Genomic DNA, 20,209 nt, shown 5'->3' with positions numbered 1-20,209 from the left:
CAAGTATGTATTTTAATTTTGCCAGATATTAATTCCTACATCTTTTGAGTTTTTTAATTTTAATTATTTTAAAGTAGACCTACAGACAGGAAAACATGAGGGTAATTTTTCCAGTAACAGAAGAAAACCAGCTGTCCTATTCATACACTGAGTCTACACATATTCCAAAGCAAAAATCTGTAACAGAGCAAGTAAACAGGTCCTTTCAAAGAATAAATCAGAAGTCTTGGCAACAACACTGTTCTCTAAACAGTTATACTCATCAGCACCTATCCAACAATTCACATACATACAATATCCTTCATTACAATCTGCTATCTCAGTTACTAAAGTTGATGTTAGCAAAAATCTCAGAAAGAACCAGGAGCCAGATTCATAAAAATCACTTATTTTCATCTTAAGTCTCATATTGCCCTCTCAGGGGAGCCAAACTTGAATACTGTGCCTTTTTGTTATATAAAGGTAAGGATCATAGCAACTCAAATCCAATAACCAACAGCTAATACAAACAAGCCAAAGGAAAAAAATCAACTTAAATATCAAATAAAAATTTTTAAACATTTTTCATCTCAACTGGCAAACAGTTTTAAAAATAATAATACTTAATGCTTTAACAAATGTAGCAAGACTGACAATAAAATGGATTGTAGGTCTCTACTAAATGCTAGTTCAGAGAGGCCTTTCTTCTCTCTGCCTATTCTAGCTACAACATCACCTCTACTCCCTCACTCCCTGTACCCGTACCTTTCTTCTTGCATGTCACTTATCACTACTTGAAACTACATTTCATATCTTTTACTGTCTACATCTCTACTAGAGGTTTCTAGATACTAGAAACTAGATGAAGGCAGGCCTTTATTAGTACGGTTCTCTACTAATACACAGTTGGCACTCAAAATAACAGCTCAAAATTAATGTGAACAGGAGTACAAACTGTAAAGCAATTTGAAATCCCTAACTGGAAACTTAAAATAAGTTTATAGCCTCTGAACACAAAACCATTTCTGAATATTTATTATTAGAAATAATTCTGAGGTGCAAGGATTTATATATAAGCATATTCACTAGAGTTCTTTTAACAGCAAAAAAGTAAGAGTAACCTACATGTCCAACTATAGGAGACTCTCTGGAAGGAATACACGCACTGATACACTTGTACAAACTACCAGCTCTCACACTTCTGACAACTGCTTCTACTAATACATTTCCTTCAAGTGGGGAGTTAGAGTCATTATCTTATTTCTGACCATTAAAAAATTAAGAAAAAACATTTGATTTCCAAAGTTTTGCCATGTCCAATGAAAAGTGACCAAAGAATCCTACAATGGTCATCAGCTATCCTTCCTATTTTCACCTAAGCTTTGATAATACAATGCTATGAACACTTAACAAAGCCTCCCCTGCTCACTAAACCTTACACCCCACAATGAACACACAAATCCTTGAAATACCTAAACATCCACACAGTATAAGAATGAGAGCCCAATTCTTTTAATAGCTACCATAGTAGCTGAAACAAGGCCAATCCTTCTTATCTATCTTGAGTTTAGTAGATTAAAAAAAAATCCATAAATATGGATGGAGTTGCCAGTCAAAGACAATTCTACAGATACCCTAGGGCTTTCACTATGTGGATCTTCAATGTAACTCATAGAACAGTACAGTTAATCATTTTCATAATGGAGATCATTTTTTAGCCACAGGAGCAGAGACGTCCTATAATCCAGAAAGTGTAGGAATTTCCTAAATTTTATCTCTGCAATCAGGAAAAATCATTAGAGACAAATGAACTTTATTATAACAAAAACTGCAAACTACCAATCCATTTGACACAAAAGAATTACAGGGATGGAAATTATGGTTTACTTACTTGGAATATTTTGTAAAAACTAAGAAACATAGAAAGAATTAAAGTATTCATGATCATAAATAAAATATATATCAAATTTAAAATACTAATATACTGATAAAAATATATTAAAAATCAAAGACAAAGAATATTTAAATATGAAAGTTATAGAATTTTAAAAACAAATACCATCTGTATCCTTAATACAATTCTGTTGTTTTCACTGTGTCCAGGATAGCACCTGACATCTAAGAGGTATTTAGTAAACTCTTGTTGAATGTGAACATTTATTCAATTCAGGTCAGCTGCTCAGTCGTGTCCGACTCTTTGTGACTCTACTGCAGCACGCCAGGCTTCCCTGTCCATCACCAGCTCCCAGAGCCTGCTCAAACTCATATCCATCGAGTTGGTGATGCCATCCAACCATCTCATCCTCTGCTGTTCCCTTCTCCTCCTGCCTTCAATCTTCTCCAGCAAACATTTATTGAGTAAATGCAAACACTTTACATGCAGTCTCAATAACAGTCATTAAAATCTTACTTTTATTATGTCTACTTTTTATGAGTGAGGAGACTGAGACTTAGAGCAGTTAAATAACCTGCTGAACGTTACATGGCTAAGAAGTAATGAAGCTGGGATTTAAAACTCTCATCTGTATTCTCGACCTCACTGCCCTTACAGTAAAACTGGAAAAAATAAAAAAGTACACTTAAGGCAGAATGAACTCAGTGTGCATCTTGAGGTGGTTTTGTAATGGTGGAATATATTAATGATTGACACTGAGCATGAGGTAATTTCTCACATCAGTTCAGTTCAGCTGCTCAGTCGTGTCCGACTCTTTGCAACCCCATGAATCACAGCACACCAGGCCTCCCTGTCCATCATCAACTCCTGGAGTTCACTCAGACTCATGTCCATCGAGTCGGAGATGCCATCCAGCCATCTCATCCTCTGTCGTCCCCTTCTCCTCCTGCCCCCAATCCCTCCCAGCATCAGGGTCTTTTCTAATGAGTCAACTCTTCGCATGAGGTGGCAAAAGTATTGGAGTTTCACCCATTGACTAAGTATATGACTAAGAATATTTCAGCTCAATAGCATGAGATTAGACACTTTCAGAGGCTACCCAAGTGACTTACTGGTAGAAGACCCTGCCTGCCAATCTAGGGGTCACAGTAGATGTGGATTCTATCCCTGGTTCAGAAAGAACCCCCGGAGGAGGAAATGGCAACCCACTCCAGTATTCTTGCCTGGAGAATCCCATGGACTGATGAACCTGGTGGGCTACAGTCCATGGGGTTGCAAAGAGTAGGACATGACTAAGCAACTGAGTATGCATGCAGAGACTTTTAAAGTATAAAAAATTGCTCAATACATATCATTAATGTATAGAAACTAAACTGCAAGGAAGATACTAGCCCTTATGAAGGGTGTTGAAAAAACAAAAACAAAACAGGAAAAATAAGAAGCAGTCACTTCTTCAGTGGTGACCAAGAACTACAAGAAATCAGAATTTCCGAAACAATTCAGAGTGAGTGAGCCACTCATCACTTACCTCCTAAAAATACATTCCAGCTAGTCTGCTGAACAAGGCTAAAAACCTCTCACCTCCTGTATTTTCCAGCATCTTCTTAGCTCAGCCTAATGCATCCCCTCCAAACTGACAATGAATTGCAGACATGGTCCCTACTTACCTTGTCTAGTCTCAGTTCTACTGTTACCTATTCATCTCTGACTGGCTTCAGTTCAGTTCAGTCGCTCAGTCGTGTCTGACTCTTTGCAATCCCATGAATCGCAGCACGCCAGGCCTCCCTGTCCATCACCAACTCCCGAAGTTCACTCAGACTCACATCCATCGAGTCAGTGATGCTATCCAGCCATCTCATCCTCTGTCATCCCCTTCTCCTCCTGCCCCCAATCCCTCCCAGCATCAGAGTCTTTTCCAATGAGTCAACTCTTCCCATGAGGTGGCCAAAGTACTGGAGTTTCAGGTTCAGCATCAGTCCTTCCAATGAACACTCAGGACTGATCTCCTTTAGAATGGACTGGTTGGATCTCCTTGCAGTCCAAGTGGACTCTCAAGTGTCTTCTCCAACACCACACTTCAAAAGCATCAATTCTTCGGTGCTCAGCCTTCTTCACAGTCCAATCCTCACATCCATACATGACCATAGGAAAAACCATAGCCTTGACTAGACGGACCTTAGTTGGCAAAGTAATGTCTCTGCTTTTGAATATGCTGTCTAGGTTGGTCATAACTTTCCTTCCAAGGAGTAAATGTCTTTTAATTTCATGGCTGCAGTCACAATCTGCAGTGATTTTGGAGCCCAAAAAATAAAGTCTGATACTGCTTCCACTGTTTCCCCAGCTACTTCCCATGAAGTGATGGGACCAGATGCCATGATCTTAGTTTTCTGAATGTTGAGCTTTAAGCCAACTTTTTCACTCTCCTCTTTCACTTTCATCAAGAGGCTTCTTAGTTCCTCTTCATTTTCTGCTATAAGGGTGGTGTTATCTGCATATCTGAGGTTATTGATATTTCTCCCGGCAATCTTGATTCCAGCTTGTGCTTCTTCCAGCCCAGCGTTTCTCATGATGTACTCTGCATAGAAGTTAAATAAGCAGGGTGACAATATACAGCCTTGACGTACTCCTTTTCCTATTTGGAACCAGTCTGTTGTTCCATGTTCAGTTCTAACTGTTGCTTCCTGACCTGCATATAGGTTTCTCGAAAGGCAGGTCAGGTGGTCTGGTATTCCCATCTCTTTCAGAATTTTCAACAATTTATTGTGATCCACACAATCAAAGGCTTTGGCATAGTCAATAAAGCAGAAATAGATGTTTTTCTGGAACTCTCTTGCTTTTTCAATTTCCAACTCCTTGACTACTCTTTTCCTGCTACTCTTGTACCAGAAACCCATCTATCCAAAACACTCTAGGACAGGTAGGCAGTTAATTTAAAAAACAGGTTCAAACATGGAGTGATGAAAAAGTTTTTGATACTTAAATTACTTTAGCTTTTTACAAATAATAACACAATCATTCACAAAGATCTTTTCCTTTGGTATGATATAGATCTGCTGACCAGAGCTGTCAACTTATGTAACCACACCAATAATACACTATCTGTGATTTCCAGTTTCATTTCTTCAAAGTGGACTAAGAATTTAGTCAATTGTGAAATAATCTGCATGCAGAAGAATCATTCTAGACTGATTTTCTCAATCTTTCATACTTATCATATACACCTAATTACCTTTTTTTTTAAGGCTACTCATCTTTATCCAATTTTCTCAAAGCATTCAACTCAACTTTCATGGAAATAACTTTTTAAAGCCTATTTCATTGGTGTACATAAAATTAATTATATCATCACAAAAATATAACTAGTATTAACAAGTTTGGGAACACAATTAAGTTTGGGTGAACAAATCACTTCACTTAGTAAGACAGAGCTTATAAAGAACAGAGCCAAGCTTTCACAGTAAGTGGCGAACACCAGCTAATCTCTCTAGGACAGAAGCTAGTTAGTGAACTGTCTCTGAAACTACCCTCATAGCTTTTGTACTATAACCACATCTTTGTGTAAACTGAGAATTCCCCACTAAAGCAAAAATTCAAAAAATGCATGCCTGTGTTGTTGGTATCTTTAACCCTCCAGGCAGCTGCACAGAGCCTGAGGCAGCAAGAGCCCTCTTCCTAGCTAAACAGACTCTCACATTAACTAAGTTCATTTTCTGTGTATGTCATTACATGGGAAAGGTTGGGAAGCACTGCACAAAGTCGTAAGCTATTTAAGAGAAGTGACTGTCTTTATTTTTGCATTCCCCAAAATTAAAATAGTGGGTATTTGATAAATTCGTAGAATAAAAGTAACTAAGTAAAAGAGACCCTTCATAGCCTCCCACAGTGACTACAGGTAAACAAAAGACTTCAGCCAGGTAGACAGACGTGACCGTTGACCTTAGCACGGGTCAGGACAGCAACAATGGGAAATGAGCCTTTAGAATAATCTTATTTACTTACACATTTATAAGTTATTTCTCTCCCACCAGAATGAAGCTCCAGTGAGTGTTGGGCCCTTGTCTATCTTGTTCACTTGTATCCTGATACCTAGAAAAATGCTCACCACTCAGTAGCCATGTAGCCATTTAATAAATATTTGTTAAATGTGTTGCTGTTAGAATTTCCAAGTGAGGAATTTGAAGCTCTAAAGGAAGAGATGGAGCCTACTTAACAGTTCTGCTCAAAGAAAGATGGAGTAATGATAGAAAAGCCACGCTTTAAAGGCTTTCAAGTTCCTTTCAAAACACGGATGGCAACTGGTGACCGCTCTGTAACATACCAGGGTGGTTAAGAGCTTGAGCTCAGGCAGATCTGGGCCTAAATTCTGTTTCTGCCCCTTACTTAATAGCTAAGTAAACCACTCAGTCTTGGAATTTTCTATTGTGAAACAGAGATAACAGTGAGCTCCTACGATCATTTGCAGATCTTATAAGAAAATGCACATGAGGACAATGCTTGGCACATTACTGGAAAACAAATGTCTCCCGTTATTGCTATTACTACTGCTGTTGACAAGCACACAAAGTACACCACAGTCCACATGTGCACTAGAGAGGAAGATAGGACTGTACTCCTTGAAGCGCTCCATTGTCATTACCAAGGGATAGCAAAGAACCAGGTCTTTGGAGTCTGTCACCTGGTTCATATCAGGGATTTCTTTCGTTCAGACAAGTCACTAACTCTGAATGTCAGTTTCCTCTTTTAAAAATGAGCAGAGTAATAGCATCTATCTTCCAGGTCTGTTGTGAATATTAAATAAGATCATGAACACAAAGGATTCACTACATCTGACATAACATGTACCCTAACATGACACTAAGCATTAACTACAGAATATACAGCTGTGCAGACATAGGTTTTTACAAGGTTTTTAATGAAAAATGCTTAGCGCTCTGCTTCATTAAAAAATGAAAACTTCTAGAATGGTGTTTGCTTCATGCTCTTTTGAAATAATAGAAAACTTTCCAATTTCCCAAGGGCTTTAGCACGGTATACAATGAAGACACTTTTCTTCCACAAGCCTATCTATAAGAAGAAATCTTTGTTAAAGGCTTATCTCCATCTTTTTCCATATTTAGTCCAGTCATAGGTACCCCTCAGGCATTTCCATGTTTTTTCTCAGCTATCTTTTTTTTCCTGAGCATGGAAGAAACATTCCATCAGCATTTTCGGCAATTATTTTGTGTTTCTCCTGACTCAGCAGGAAGTTTAAAAATGGGATATGGGTAACAAAACTTAGCTTGGATAGCTAGGTAATGTTTCCAGTTAAAAACACAGTGAATCTTTGCAATTTTTCTAGAAATCAAACTACTCTAAAGTTAAAAGTTTATTTAAACACATACTATAAATTGTTAACTTATAATTCTCATGTGTTTACCTACCTATATAGCATTTTGTTTCTTAATCGATACTTTTGCCTCTCAAAGTCCCATACTCACTGCCCTCCCATTAAAAACTGAAGTAACTTCCAAAATGCCAAAGAGATTTAAAATCACAATACTCTTATTACAACTGTATACTTTAAACCTCATAAACTAGAGATGAGATGATAGTAAAAGAACTGACAGAAAACTTGGATGACCAAAACATTAAACAGTGATGACAGATGGCAATGATCCTACAAAGGAGGAAGTTAACTGTGAAGAAAAGGTGCCAACCGCTCCCTAAACCTTACTATAATCTAGATTTTTAAATAGACACTCTAGGAAGTTCAAAGACTTAAAGGTAGTTTTTTAACTGCTAAAGGCAGAAGTTATACATTACGGATAGTAAAAAAATTCAAGCATTGCAAACATATGTTCATCATCCTTTTATAGAAGCAACCTGAAATCATAAACTTTGTCAACCTTGTGAAACATCTGGCCCATGTCCTTATCGGCTAAGCTGGTAGATTTGAAAGAACATTCCACTTCAATATGGATTAGAAAGGACAAAGGCGGATGATCAGAGAGTTGGAAAGGAATTCTAACAGAAGAATCTGTGTATGTGATGAGGACTAGCTCTTTACTAAAATCACCTTTCCCATATAAGTCAACTCTCGTGTTAGTATAACTGTGGACAAAAGATGCTTCCAAATAACTGTGACAATCCTAAATTTCCTGAAAAATAAAACTGAAGCTTCTAACATCAAATCCTATTTATGCTCTAGGACTTCCCTGTAGTTCAAATGGTAAAGAATCTGCCTGCGCTGCAGGAGACCAGGGTTCAATCCCTGTGTCGGGAAGATCCTCCGGAGAAGGGAGTGGCAATCCACTCCAGTATTGTTGCCTGGAGAATGCTATGGACGGAAGAGCCTGGCAGGCTACAGTCTGTGGAGTCACTAAGAGTCAGACACGACTGAGCCGCTAACACACACGGTTTTAAACTCTAATGTACTAAATAGCAGTGTGATTAAAGTGTTTAAAGCAGTGAGCATTGTTAGTTTAATTATATAATTCACACTGTTGGAGCAGCCCTGGAGAAGTGAAGGTAGGGCAGGGAGGAAAGGCCAGAGGCTATTAAAAGAAAGTTTTATGGAAGATTAAAGAGCAGGTGTAGGAGGAAGACAAAGGCCTGATATAAAACTGAGGGTGGAGGCTAGGCTGACTTTCTTCTTAAAGAAATTTAAATGAAGAAAAAGGCAAGACTTTAGGAAGACATATTTGCTTAGCATATGTGTTTAAGGGAAGATGCAAAGTGGAAATCAAGCCCTGCAGGGTTTAAGAAGAAGCATATTTTAAAGCTGAGCAAGGAAGTTGCTGGGGATAATGGAAAAGATCTGTATCTTGATTGTGATGGTAAGTTACACAACTGTATACATTTGTAAACTCAGAAAACTTACACTAAAAAGAACAAATTTTACTATATGTAAATTATACCCCAATCAACCTAACACTAAAAAAAGTTATTAACAACTAAAATGCTGATTAACCTTTAAAAGTTTAAAGGTTAAACCCATGAATCGCAGCACGCCAGGCCTCCCTGTGCATCACCAACTCCCGGAGTTCACTCAAACTAACATCCATCGAGTCGGAGATGCCATCCAGCCATCTCATCCTCTGTTGTCCCCTTCTCCTCCTGCCCCCCATCCCTCCCAGCATCAGAGTCTTTTCCAATGAGTCAAGTCTTCGCATGAGGTGGCCAAAGTACTGGAGTTTCAGCTTTAGCATCATTCCTTCCAAAGAAATCCCAGGGCTGATCTCCTTCAGAATGGACTGGTTGGATCTCCTTGCAGTCCAAGTGGACTCTCAAGAGTCTTCTCCAACACCACACTTCAAAAGCATCAATTCTTCGGCACTCAGCTTTCTTCACAGTCCAACTCTCACATCCATACATGACCACAGGAAAAACCATAGCCTTGACTAGGCGGACCTTAGTTGGCAAAGTAATGTCTCTGCTTTTGAATATGCTATCTAGGTTGGTCATAACTTTCCTTCCAAGGAGTAAGCGTCTTTTAATTTCATGGCTGCAATCACAATCTGCAGTGATTTTGGAGCCCCAAAAAATAAAGTCTGACACTGTTTCCACTGTTTCCCCATCTATTTCCCAAGAAGTGATGGGACCAGATGCCACGATCTTTGTTTTCTGAATGTTGAGCTTTAAGCCAACTTTTTCACTCTCCTCTTTCACCCTCATCAAGAGGCTTTTTAGTTCCTCTTCACTTGCCATAAGGGTGGTGTCAGCTGCATATCTGAGGTTACTGATCTTTTGTTTACTTGAACTTATTTTTAATTGAAATACAGCTGATTTACAATGTTCTGTCAGTTTCAAATGTACAGCAAAGTGTTTCAATTATATATAAATCTTGTTTTTTATATATATATTATATATATGTCATATGTATTTTTTAACTCCATTAAAGGTTATTATAAGATACCGAACATTGTTCTCTGTGATATATAGTAGGACTTTATTTACCTATACTATTGAGTATCTGTTAATCTCAAACTCCTAATTTATCCATCCCTCCCATTCTTTCCCCCTTGGTAACCATAAGTTTGTTTTCTATGTCTGTGTATTTCTGTTTTGTAAATAAATTCATTTGTATTTTTTTAGATCCCATATATATGTGATATCATATATTTGCCTTTCTATGTCTTACTTCACTGAGTATGATAATCTCTAGGTCTATTCATGTTACTGCAAATGGTATTACTTCATTCTTTTCTATGGCTGAGTAATATTCCACTGTGTGTGTGGGTGTGTGTGTATATCATATCTCTATTCATTTTTCTGTCAATGGACACTTAAGCTTGTTGATACGTCTTGGCTATTATGAATAGTGCTGCTATGAACATAGGGATGCCAACTTACCTTTTCAAATTACAGTTTTCTAAGGACATATGCCTAGGAATGGGATTGCTTAATCATATGGTAACTCTGGTGGCTCGGTGGTAAAGAATTCACCTGTCAAGCAGGGGGCATGGGTTCAATCCCTGGATTGGGACGATCCCCTTTAGAAGGAAATGGCAACCCACTCCAATATTCTTGCCTGAAAACTCCCATGGACAGAGGAACCTGACGGGCTACAGTCCATAGGGTTGCAAAAGAGTTGGACACAACTCAGTCACTAAGCAACAACAAAAACAACACGGTAATTCTATTTTTAGTTTTTTAAGAAACCTTCATACTGTTCTCCATAGTGGCTGTACCAGTTTACATTCCCACCAACAGTGTAAGAGGGTTTCCTTTCTCCACACTCTCTTTTATTAATATTATTATTATTATTATTATTTGCAGACTTTTCAATGATGGCCATTCTGACCAGTGTGAGGTGACACCTCACTGTAGTTTTGATTTGCAATTCTTGATAAACAACATTGTTGAACATCTTTTCATGTGCCTGTTATCTGTATGTCTTTGGAGAAATGTCTATTCAGATCTTCTGCCCATTTTTTGATTGGGTTATTTGTTTAATATTGAGCCATATGAGCTGTTTGTATATTTTGCAAATTAATCCCTTGCCAGTCACATTGTTTGCAACTATTTTCTCCCATTTTGAAAGTTTCTTGCATGGAAACTTTTTGTTTGGGTGATGGGTTTCCTTTATTGTGCAAAAGCTCTCACTTTAATTAGGTCCAGTTTGGTTATTTTTGCTTTTAGAATAGCATCTTTTAACTATTTGGGATGTTTTACCATGTTGAAAAATCTAACCAAACTCTTTGAGGTATACAATGAAGCATGGTTTTGAAATTCCACCATTAGTGTCTCTCTTACATGGAAACTTTAGTTTGTGACATTTCTCGCATGTGACCCAGCAGCTGAGGTTCTCAGCCAGCGACTGGAGCTGCAATGTCAGACAAAGAGACTCAGCATACGGCTTTCTCAGGATCTTTCTTCCTGCTCTAGACACGGAGAAACAGACACATCTACCATATGCTCCACAAACAGAACAGAAACTACATGCTATAAGCTTATTTATTTCTAGACTCCTATTATGCTCAAAGCTTTTATCTCTTTGATTATCCTCCCATCCTCAGAGAAATCTTGCCTCACAGTTATCCCAAGAATCTACCTTAATGCCAGGAAGTCTTTCCTGAGCTCCCATGCCAGTTAGAAGCTTGCATAGCACACTATGGACTGATTCTCATGCTGTTTCATAGGTAGCTGTTTCTGAATCCATTTCCTCTTACAAACTCAAGGCCAAAATGCTGAAGAAGGACCAAGACTTTATTTTTTTGTAGTTCCAGGATCCAGCTAGTTCCTGGCAGAGAGGAAGCACCCAAAAGAAATTTCTTGAATAATATCCTAAAATGGTACTTCTATCCACTTTGAAAAAAATGAACATTTAAATACAGGCTTACCTATACATTCAAGAAATCTATCTAGGGCCTACAATCCCTGCAGAGACTTCCTGGGGTCAATGCCAGGTGTAAACTTATTCCAGTCTCATTGTGGCTCTACAATGGGGTAAGCAGAGTCAGTTGTCCATATCTGATTTAGAATAAGTAAAAGGAATCAGTAAAATATCCCCAATGAATTACAGAGCAGAAAGGTTTAAGGGTAGGTATGGGCCACCTATCTTATATTTTATAAAAATTCTCCCAGTACCAATCTTGCAGGTTCAGGGTTGTCCTATATTAAATAAAAATAAAAATAAATTCCCTCACATTGTACACAGATGAAGATGTGGGATACGAGAACCTCACAGATGTATTTTTCTCATTTGATTATAAGACACAAAATGTTTATATAAAAGCTATACTTGGAGAGTATAATAATAAAATGATCTGTATTAGGCCTTGCAATACATAAGCCAAGGTCCAAAAAGATTCTCTGGGGCACTGGGGAGTGGGGAAGGGTAATGTTCAAAGAAGTGGTGCTACTACCTATATTCATGCTATGATTTTCCCAAGGAACTTGATTCCGTGGGAGGTAACCATTCCCAACTCTAGAGAGTGGTTAGAGACCCTGGTCTACTACTATTACCTAGAGTCTCCACGGGATGGATGTTAAAGTGGCCGCATATTTACTATTTAACTATTGTCTTCCCTGGTGGCTCAGAGGTTAAAGCGTCTGCCTCCAATGCCGGAGACCCGGGTTCAATCCCTGGGTCGGGAAGATCCCCTAGAGAAGGAAATGGTAACCCACTCCAGTATTCTTGCCTGGAGAATCCCAAGGACGGAGAAGCCTGGTAGGCTACAGTCCACGGGGTCGCAAAGAGTCGGACACGACTGAGCGACTTCACTCACTCACTCACAATGAAATAACTCAGCATTCAAAAAATGAAGATCATGGCATCCAGTCCCATCACTTCATGGCTAATAGATGGAGAAATAATGGAAACAGTGACAGACTTTATTTATTTGGGATCCAAAATCACTACAGATAGTGACTCCAGCCATGAAATTAAATTACGCTTGCTCCTTGGAAGGAAAGTTATGACCAACCTAGACAGCATATTAAAAAGCAGAGACACTACTTTGTCAACAAAGGTCCATCTAGTCAAGACTATGGTTTTTCCAGTAGTCATGTATGGATATGAGAGTTGGACCATAAAGAAGGCTGAGCACCAGAGAATTGATGCTTTCAAATTGTGGTGATGGAGAAGACTCTTGAGAGTCCTTTGGACGTGCAAGGAGATCAAACCAGTCAATCTTAAAGGAAATCAGTCCTGAATATTCATTGGAGGGACTGATGCTGAAACTGAAACACCAAGACTTTGGCCACCTGATGCGAAGAACAGACTCACTGGAAAAGACCCTGATGCTGGGAAAGACTGAAGGAAGGAGGAGAAGGGGACAACAGAGGTTGAGATGGTTGGATGGCATCACCAACTTGATGGACATGGATTTGAGCAAGCTCGAGGAGTTGGTGATGGAAGGGAAGCCTGCCATGTTGCAGTTCATGGGGTCGCAAAAAGTTGGACTCGACTGAGCAACTGACCTGAACTGAAAGTGAAATAATAAATAAATAACCAGAACAGAAGGACGATTCATAGGCCTGTGGTCAGCCTCCTTAGCCACAACCCCTTCCTGAAATAAATTTCCTGTTTAAAAAGGCATGTGAAGGAAGATAGTTCTGGGAAAATTAAAAGACTACTGAATTCATTTTGGAATCAAAAGGTAGGGAATCAAGAGTTTTAGCAATATTTGCTAAAAAGTATGAGTGTATTAGTTTATATTAGTAATTCTATATATTACCATTTTAAAATTTTACATCAAGAAAAGGATGAGGTTCTTGCCACCTATGTCCCCAGGATAATTTCCTTAAATGTCACTACCTATGTTCTTTTTATGGAATATGTGTACATTCAGGATCTCATATTATTTTTACACACACACAAAACAAGTCACTAATGACTTTGCCATTAGCTGCTGGCGACAACTGGGAAATCTTCACCATGTTCAAAGCAAACCATCCTATGTCACATCCTGGCAGATCCTTAGCCAAACTGCCTCCAGTAAGGCTTTCAAAGTAGATGTGCAAATGTCAGCTGCAGAATATATTGTGATTCGCCTTCCAGAAAACAAGTAAGAAAACCTGTATTTTTACTCTGTACATAAACACTGTAACTTTCTCAAAATGTCTTATTATTTAAAAACACATGTTCACATTTTAATGATTTTATAGTGATAAGACTAAGAAAAGCTCTCAGTTAATCTGTAGGGCAAAACAAACAAAAAAATCTTTTGAAGCTAAATACCACAAGATATATATATTTTCCACACCAATTCTCTGACTTGGTCAAACAAACAGAAAGAGTTAACCCTATATAACTCCTCCCCATACACAAATACACTCTCACCCTTTTGAGGGCTTTAAAACAAGAACAATCGTAAATCAACCATTGATTCTGTGTTCCTATCTAAATGAAAAAGCCTTTAGAGAGTATTTTTCACATATATGATAATGTCCTTTATTATTACCAGAAGTCATGGCCAGCCAAGTGATAACACGTTTTATGTTATGATTCTAAAGAACCTGTCAGGCCCAAAACCTCCTTGAGTAGGCTCTGTGTCTTCCCGTCTCTTTTTTCTATTTCCCATCCCTCTCCATTCTTAACATGTAAGCTTAAACATTAAGCTTGGCCAAGAACAAGATACTCTTAAAGACTCTCTAGAAAGCACTGTACATGGTGATGGTCCCTCCTTGCTAGTCTAAACCTAACCTTAGTATGCTTTTTAAAAAGCTTTCCTTTCCTTAAGCAGCTAAATATCAAGATAATCTTGATTACTACATTCATTTAGTTAACACTCACAAAATGGGAGCAGAGCATTATCCATGGGATAACTCCATAAAATGCATTCTTCCTCTTAGCATAAGTCAATAAAATATGGACTCAATAGTCTTTTCAAAAAACATGTATGTCAGAGAACAGATTAGTGGTTTCCAGAGGGGAGGAAGGAGCGAAGTGGGTGACAGGGATCCAGAAGTAAAAATTTTCAGTTATAAAATAAATAAGTCATGGGGATGCAAAGAAAAACATGGAGAATACAGTCAAATACATTGTATTAACTCTGTACGGTGACAGATGGTAACTAGACTTATACTGGTCATCATTTAGCAATGCATATAAATGTTAAATTAAATCACTATGTTTTATATCTGAAACTACTAAAATATTGTATGGCAATTATACCTCTCTCTCTCTATGTATATATATAAATGAATATATATATCTATATATTCATTTCAGACAGAGCTAAAATGAAGTATTCAACAAAGTAAGCAAGAGTAAGTAAAACTTGACAACATAAAATGTCAATGTCTCTCTATAAGTATACTCTCCAATCTACTATTTATGAAAATAAAAAGTGTTATCTACAGCGTTATCATCTGAATTGAGAAAGGCATTTGAGTCTGTTCCTGAATGTGCTGGATCTCGTCTGATCTTGGAAGACCAGCAGGGCTGGGCCTGATTGGGATCGGAGTACTTGGACGGGAGAAATGCATGTGAGGTCAGTTTTCTGGGACCAAAGAACTAAGGAAAACTACTGAAGATCTTCCAAAAATAAATATACTAAAATGGGGTCAACAAACTTTTTCCATAAAGAGTCAGAAAGGAAATATTTTGGGTTTTGTAAGCTGTAAGGTCTTGATCACAAGTATTTAATTCTGCCATTGAAGTATTACAGTATTGTAATAGCCACAGACAATATGTAAAGAGTAAGTGTGGTTGTGTTCTGATGAAACTTTATTTACAAAACAAGGTGGCCAGTTCTACTCAAAAATATTGATCCTCTGTTGTAACAATGTTTTTGTACACACCTTTGTTGCAAGCATGACATGAGAAATGTCACTCTAAATGGCTATTCTCCCACAATAATTTCTTTTTAGTTAAGAGGGTAAAGTATTACCTGCATTAAAAAAATAAAAACCTGTGTATACTATATAATGTTATTTTGAAAGGAAAATTGATCTCTATATAAACTCTATGAGCAGAGAGAAAAAAGCTTGGGGGAAAGGAGAGGAGAAAAAGGATGGAACTGGAGGAGTATAGGGGAAGCAAAGTGAATGAATATTAATCTACAATTTCTATTCTCAGAACTATTTGCAAAAGCTGGTAGTTAACATACAGAGTATATAAGACCCACTTGTACCCTCAAAAACTCATGACATAGTTAAAAGAGCAAACCTGTTTTTTCCCTCTGCATTTCAAAACTGTAAACATTATAGACATATGGGATTGTAAGCATTTCTTTTAAAAAATCTAGGCTTTATAAATAAAGACATATTTTAATGGAGATTTACATTTTTATAAACAAAAAGAGAAAAGACTTGATAAAATCATATTATACCCAGAATTCTATTTTCTATTCTTTTTTTTTTCTATATCAACTTAGTATTTCTATCAGTAACCATGGTTCACTGCAGGGGCACAGCCTCCTGAAAGGATCTGTTGCTGGCATGGTGTTTGGAATGGTGGTGCTGAACTGGAAAAGGCCCTAGGTGGTTCTGACTCCTATACCTGCTTCCTTCCCCATCCTCCAATCCCCACTCCAAGAAATCCTATTATATATCATAATCTCTCAAAATACACAAAGGCAGATTTCTCTATTGGCAAAGCAGAATCTTGAATCATAAAATATAGTGAAAGTAACAAATTTTGGGGTCTTCTTTCAAGGTAGGCTCTATCATAAAAAGGTTAAGTTTGTCTAACAAGAAAAAAAATTCCAAGTCAGCAAGAATTTAGAATAAAATCACACCTTTATCCTCGGTATGTCATTAATCAAAAAAGTGAGGCTATATCAACAAAGAATAAATTCCAAGCAAAAATATTAAGTATTTAAAGTGGAAAAATACATAATGTCTAAAATTTTTATTGTAATTTTAGGCCTGCTCCCAAACATTCTTTTTTCTAATCTGACTGAATTTACAACTAGATCCTTTTTAAAATTATATAACCTATCCAGAAGGTTGCTCGAATTTTTTCAAGAGAAAATATAACTACTTCTACCACTTAAAAACAAAGAAATAAATCACAATACATTACTAGAGCAAAGGAAATCAAGAACTAAAATATAAGACCCTAAAAAAAAGCATGCTATAATTGACAAGCACTACAGACAAGAGAAATTTTAACTTTAACATCAAAAATGAGAGACTCCTCAAGGTGAACTCTTAGGCAGCATTTTTTTTCTTTGCTTTTTTTACCATGAGCATGTAATTCATAATTTTTAAAAGTTTAATAACTGAAAGACATTAAAGAGGTACTCTTTACCAGTAAACTATATTTAAGATTTTCTCATTTGAAAAAATATGAAGGACTCCATTAGCTTAATCCACCAGATATGGTATACAAGAGAATGTGTGCATGCTTAGTTGTGTCAGACTCTCTTGCAACCCCATGAACTGTAGCCCTCCAGGCTCCTCTACCCATGGAATTTTCCAGGCAAGAATACTAAACTGGGTTGCCATTTCCTTCTCCTGGGGGTCTTCTTGATCCAGGAATCAAACCTGAGTCTCTTGCATTGGCAGGCAGATTCTTTACCACTGTGCCAGCTGGGACACGCTATACAAATGAACACATGCAGTTATAGTCCAATAAAACTTTACCAACACAAGCAGTGGTATAGCCTTCAGACAGTAGTTTACCAAACTCCTGCTCAAAACAAACCTGTTTTTAAACCAATATTAGATTATCTCTTATTACATAACAGATAAACTATCTACATACAATTATTCCACTCCACCAAGTCTTGTCTACCTTTAGTGAAAACTGCCATAAGCAGCAGTGATCAAAATTGCTGGAAAGGAAAGAAAAGTCAATGTGTTAACCTAATCTGTCCCTGAAAAAATCTCTTTGTTTAGATCAATCATTCACCTCAGGATACATGGTCTCTTGGCCTCAAAGACTAGTAGGAAGACAACACATGCATACAAACCACTGATTAGGCCAACTAAGTAACACAGTATGATAGAAATAACCACAAACTCAGCAAAATGTTTCATGGTTTAACATATTTCCAGATGTTTCTGAACAGAGTCTCATAAATCCTATAAAGTACAGAAAGCACTTGGTATTATTCTCATTTTATATAAAGTTCAAAAGCAGTAGAGCTGGGATTAGAACCTCTGAGACTATTGTACTGCATCTCTTCAGAGCAGCTTTATTCAAAGGGGCTGAAGACAGAAGTGGAGGCATTTAGATTGGGCCTCAAAGAAGGAGTAGGACTAACAGGCGAAGAGCCTGTAATGTTCCAAGGAAACAACATACACAAAAGACTAGAAGCAGGGAAATCCTATGTGTGTGAAGGGAATGTTGGGCTGGTTCAAGAAAAGCAGGTAAGGGATATACAGTTAGAAATATGGGTTGAAAGCATGGGAAGAGCTCTGAGTAGCTGACTTCATGTCTGTACATGACCCTAAGGACAATGAGAAATTAGATGGGTTGGAGAAAGAAGGAAGAGAATGTAATGAAGCTCTTATTGTGTGTCTGAACAAAAGAACTGCCTCATACTAAATCATGTTAAGTTATGAGGTAGTGTTATAGGGAAATTAGACTTTCATAAGTGCTCTGCAGGACAGGATGGATGAATCTAACAAAGGAAGTGGCAGAAGGCTATCTCTGTAGTTTCAGAGTCTGAAGTGATGGTTCCTACAGGTACCCTATAGTACCCCACCCCCAAAAGTGACAACAGTGTTCTGAATTACCTTACATTTTCCTACATTTTATCTAAAACTTACCGAATCTTCCGGAGGTCTCTGGATTTTCCCCCAATCCACAGAAGGTCCCTTTTCTTGCAAAAATCTGTGAAATAGCTTCCGAAATCCATCAAGGTCTTTTTTAGTGTGCTATGAGAACAGAAGTCATTGTTAACAGAATGCTTAGTATTTAATAAAAACAGATATATTGTACATTTAAAATACCTTTCAGAGAAATTCTTACAGCTTTAAAACATGGAGTACAGCAGAGACTTTTTTACACTCCAATTTAAAACTAAAGAGGAAGAAAGCCAATAGGAAACATACTTGAAGGAATACAAGCAAAATCCCCATCTCCCACCAGTATCATGTAATCTGAATACCATTTGGTCTACTGGAATTCCAACTGGTTCTCTACATTTACTCATCAATATAGTTCTCTACTTCCTTTAGGTGCAAATTAATCTTCACCAAAAGAATAAGAAAGAACAAAACACAGCTAACCTCAAAACGCTAAGTACAAATTTAAATTTGAAAATGAAAAGGATAATCTGTTGATTTATAAGTAGAAAAGTAAACACTTGCCTTTTCTGGGAAACCTCTATCATAGCTGTCAGAGTAGCCCAATTCTGTTAGAACAGGCTCTTTGGAAAAGGCATCCAGGATACAAGGTTGATAAATTAACTTCTCACAATTTTAACTGGACACTTATATCCATTTTTTCCTCCCAATGATATCAAAACACAGAAAAATAAATTGTAACTTTGTTTTAATTCTTTTAACTTTAGAAACTTATCAGAATTTACAATATTAAAAAGATAATGGTTTTATACTGAGCAAATACTGAAAATCCTTAATTATTAAGCAATCTTAATTTTTAAAATATACCATTACATTTTGTAATTATTTCAGGCTAGATGATCAGTGGTAGCAATAACAACTCAGCATGTAGATGGATGAAAGCAAAACCATAGTGTAGGGTCCTTACTTCAAATTCATGTGATGGTGCTGTGGTGAGTATCTTTTCTAGTTCCTTCTTCACAGATAATTCTAGTTCTTGTCGAATGACTTCTTGGAACTGAGAAGCACCATCCTGAGACATTGCCTTGCTGAGATCTAAAACAAAAATGTAGAAACCACAAACTGAGAACTGACAGCCATTCAAACAGCTGGGAAACCACAACCAATTTATTTCTGGTGTGTCAGTTAAATGAAAAGGGCTCAATCCTCTGGTCCTATCAACCTCAAGGAGGATTTTAGCATTGCCAACTACTTATGACTTGATAATCATACTGGCTCAAATTTGACTGTCCGGTATATCTATATACTTTCTGAATGTATCTAAAATAATAAAGGATGATGCAGGTGGAAGTAAAAGGATTGATCTTCATTTGAGCATATATTAAATTGTTCCATCTCTATTAATGTTTCTGTCCTAGCTATCAAAGCTGGAGACAAATGAGAACATTCAGAATAACATTCAGTTCAGTTCAGTCACTCAGTCTTGTCCAACTCTTTCTGACCCCATGGACTTCAGCACACCAGGCCTCCCTGTCCATCACCAACTCCCGGAGTTCACGCAAACTCATATCCATTGAATTGGTGATGCCATACAACCTTCTCATCCTCTGTCATCCCCTTCTTCTTCCACCTTCAATCTTTCCCAGCATCAGGGTCTTCTCAAATGAGTCAGTTCTTCACATCAAGTGGCCAAAGTATTGGAGTTTCAGC

General features: G+C 37.5%; 1 protein-coding gene across 3 annotated transcripts in view; it reads right to left on the bottom strand.

The window, feature by feature from the left end:
• Positions 1-20,209, bottom strand: part of UGP2 (UDP-glucose pyrophosphorylase 2) — a 57,610-nt gene that overhangs the window by 17,272 nt on the left and 20,129 nt on the right. For all 3 annotated transcript variants that reach the window (XM_005686796.3, XM_005686797.3, XM_005686795.3), the window contains exons 2-3: positions 19,467-19,594; positions 18,521-18,628 (exon numbers count right to left, since the gene is read on the bottom strand). In XM_005686796.3, coding sequence (XP_005686853.1) covers positions 18,521-18,628; positions 19,467-19,580 — 222 coding nt within the window. In that variant the 5' untranslated portion in view covers positions 19,581-19,594. The remainder of the gene's footprint in view (positions 1-18,520; positions 18,629-19,466; positions 19,595-20,209) is intronic.

This window comes from Capra hircus, chromosome 11 (genome assembly GCF_001704415.2).
Source record: "Capra hircus breed San Clemente chromosome 11, ASM170441v1, whole genome shotgun sequence".
In the NCBI taxonomy this organism is placed as follows: Eukaryota; Metazoa; Chordata; class Mammalia; order Artiodactyla; family Bovidae; genus Capra; species Capra hircus.
This window is presented reverse-complemented; position numbering and strand designations above follow the sequence as displayed.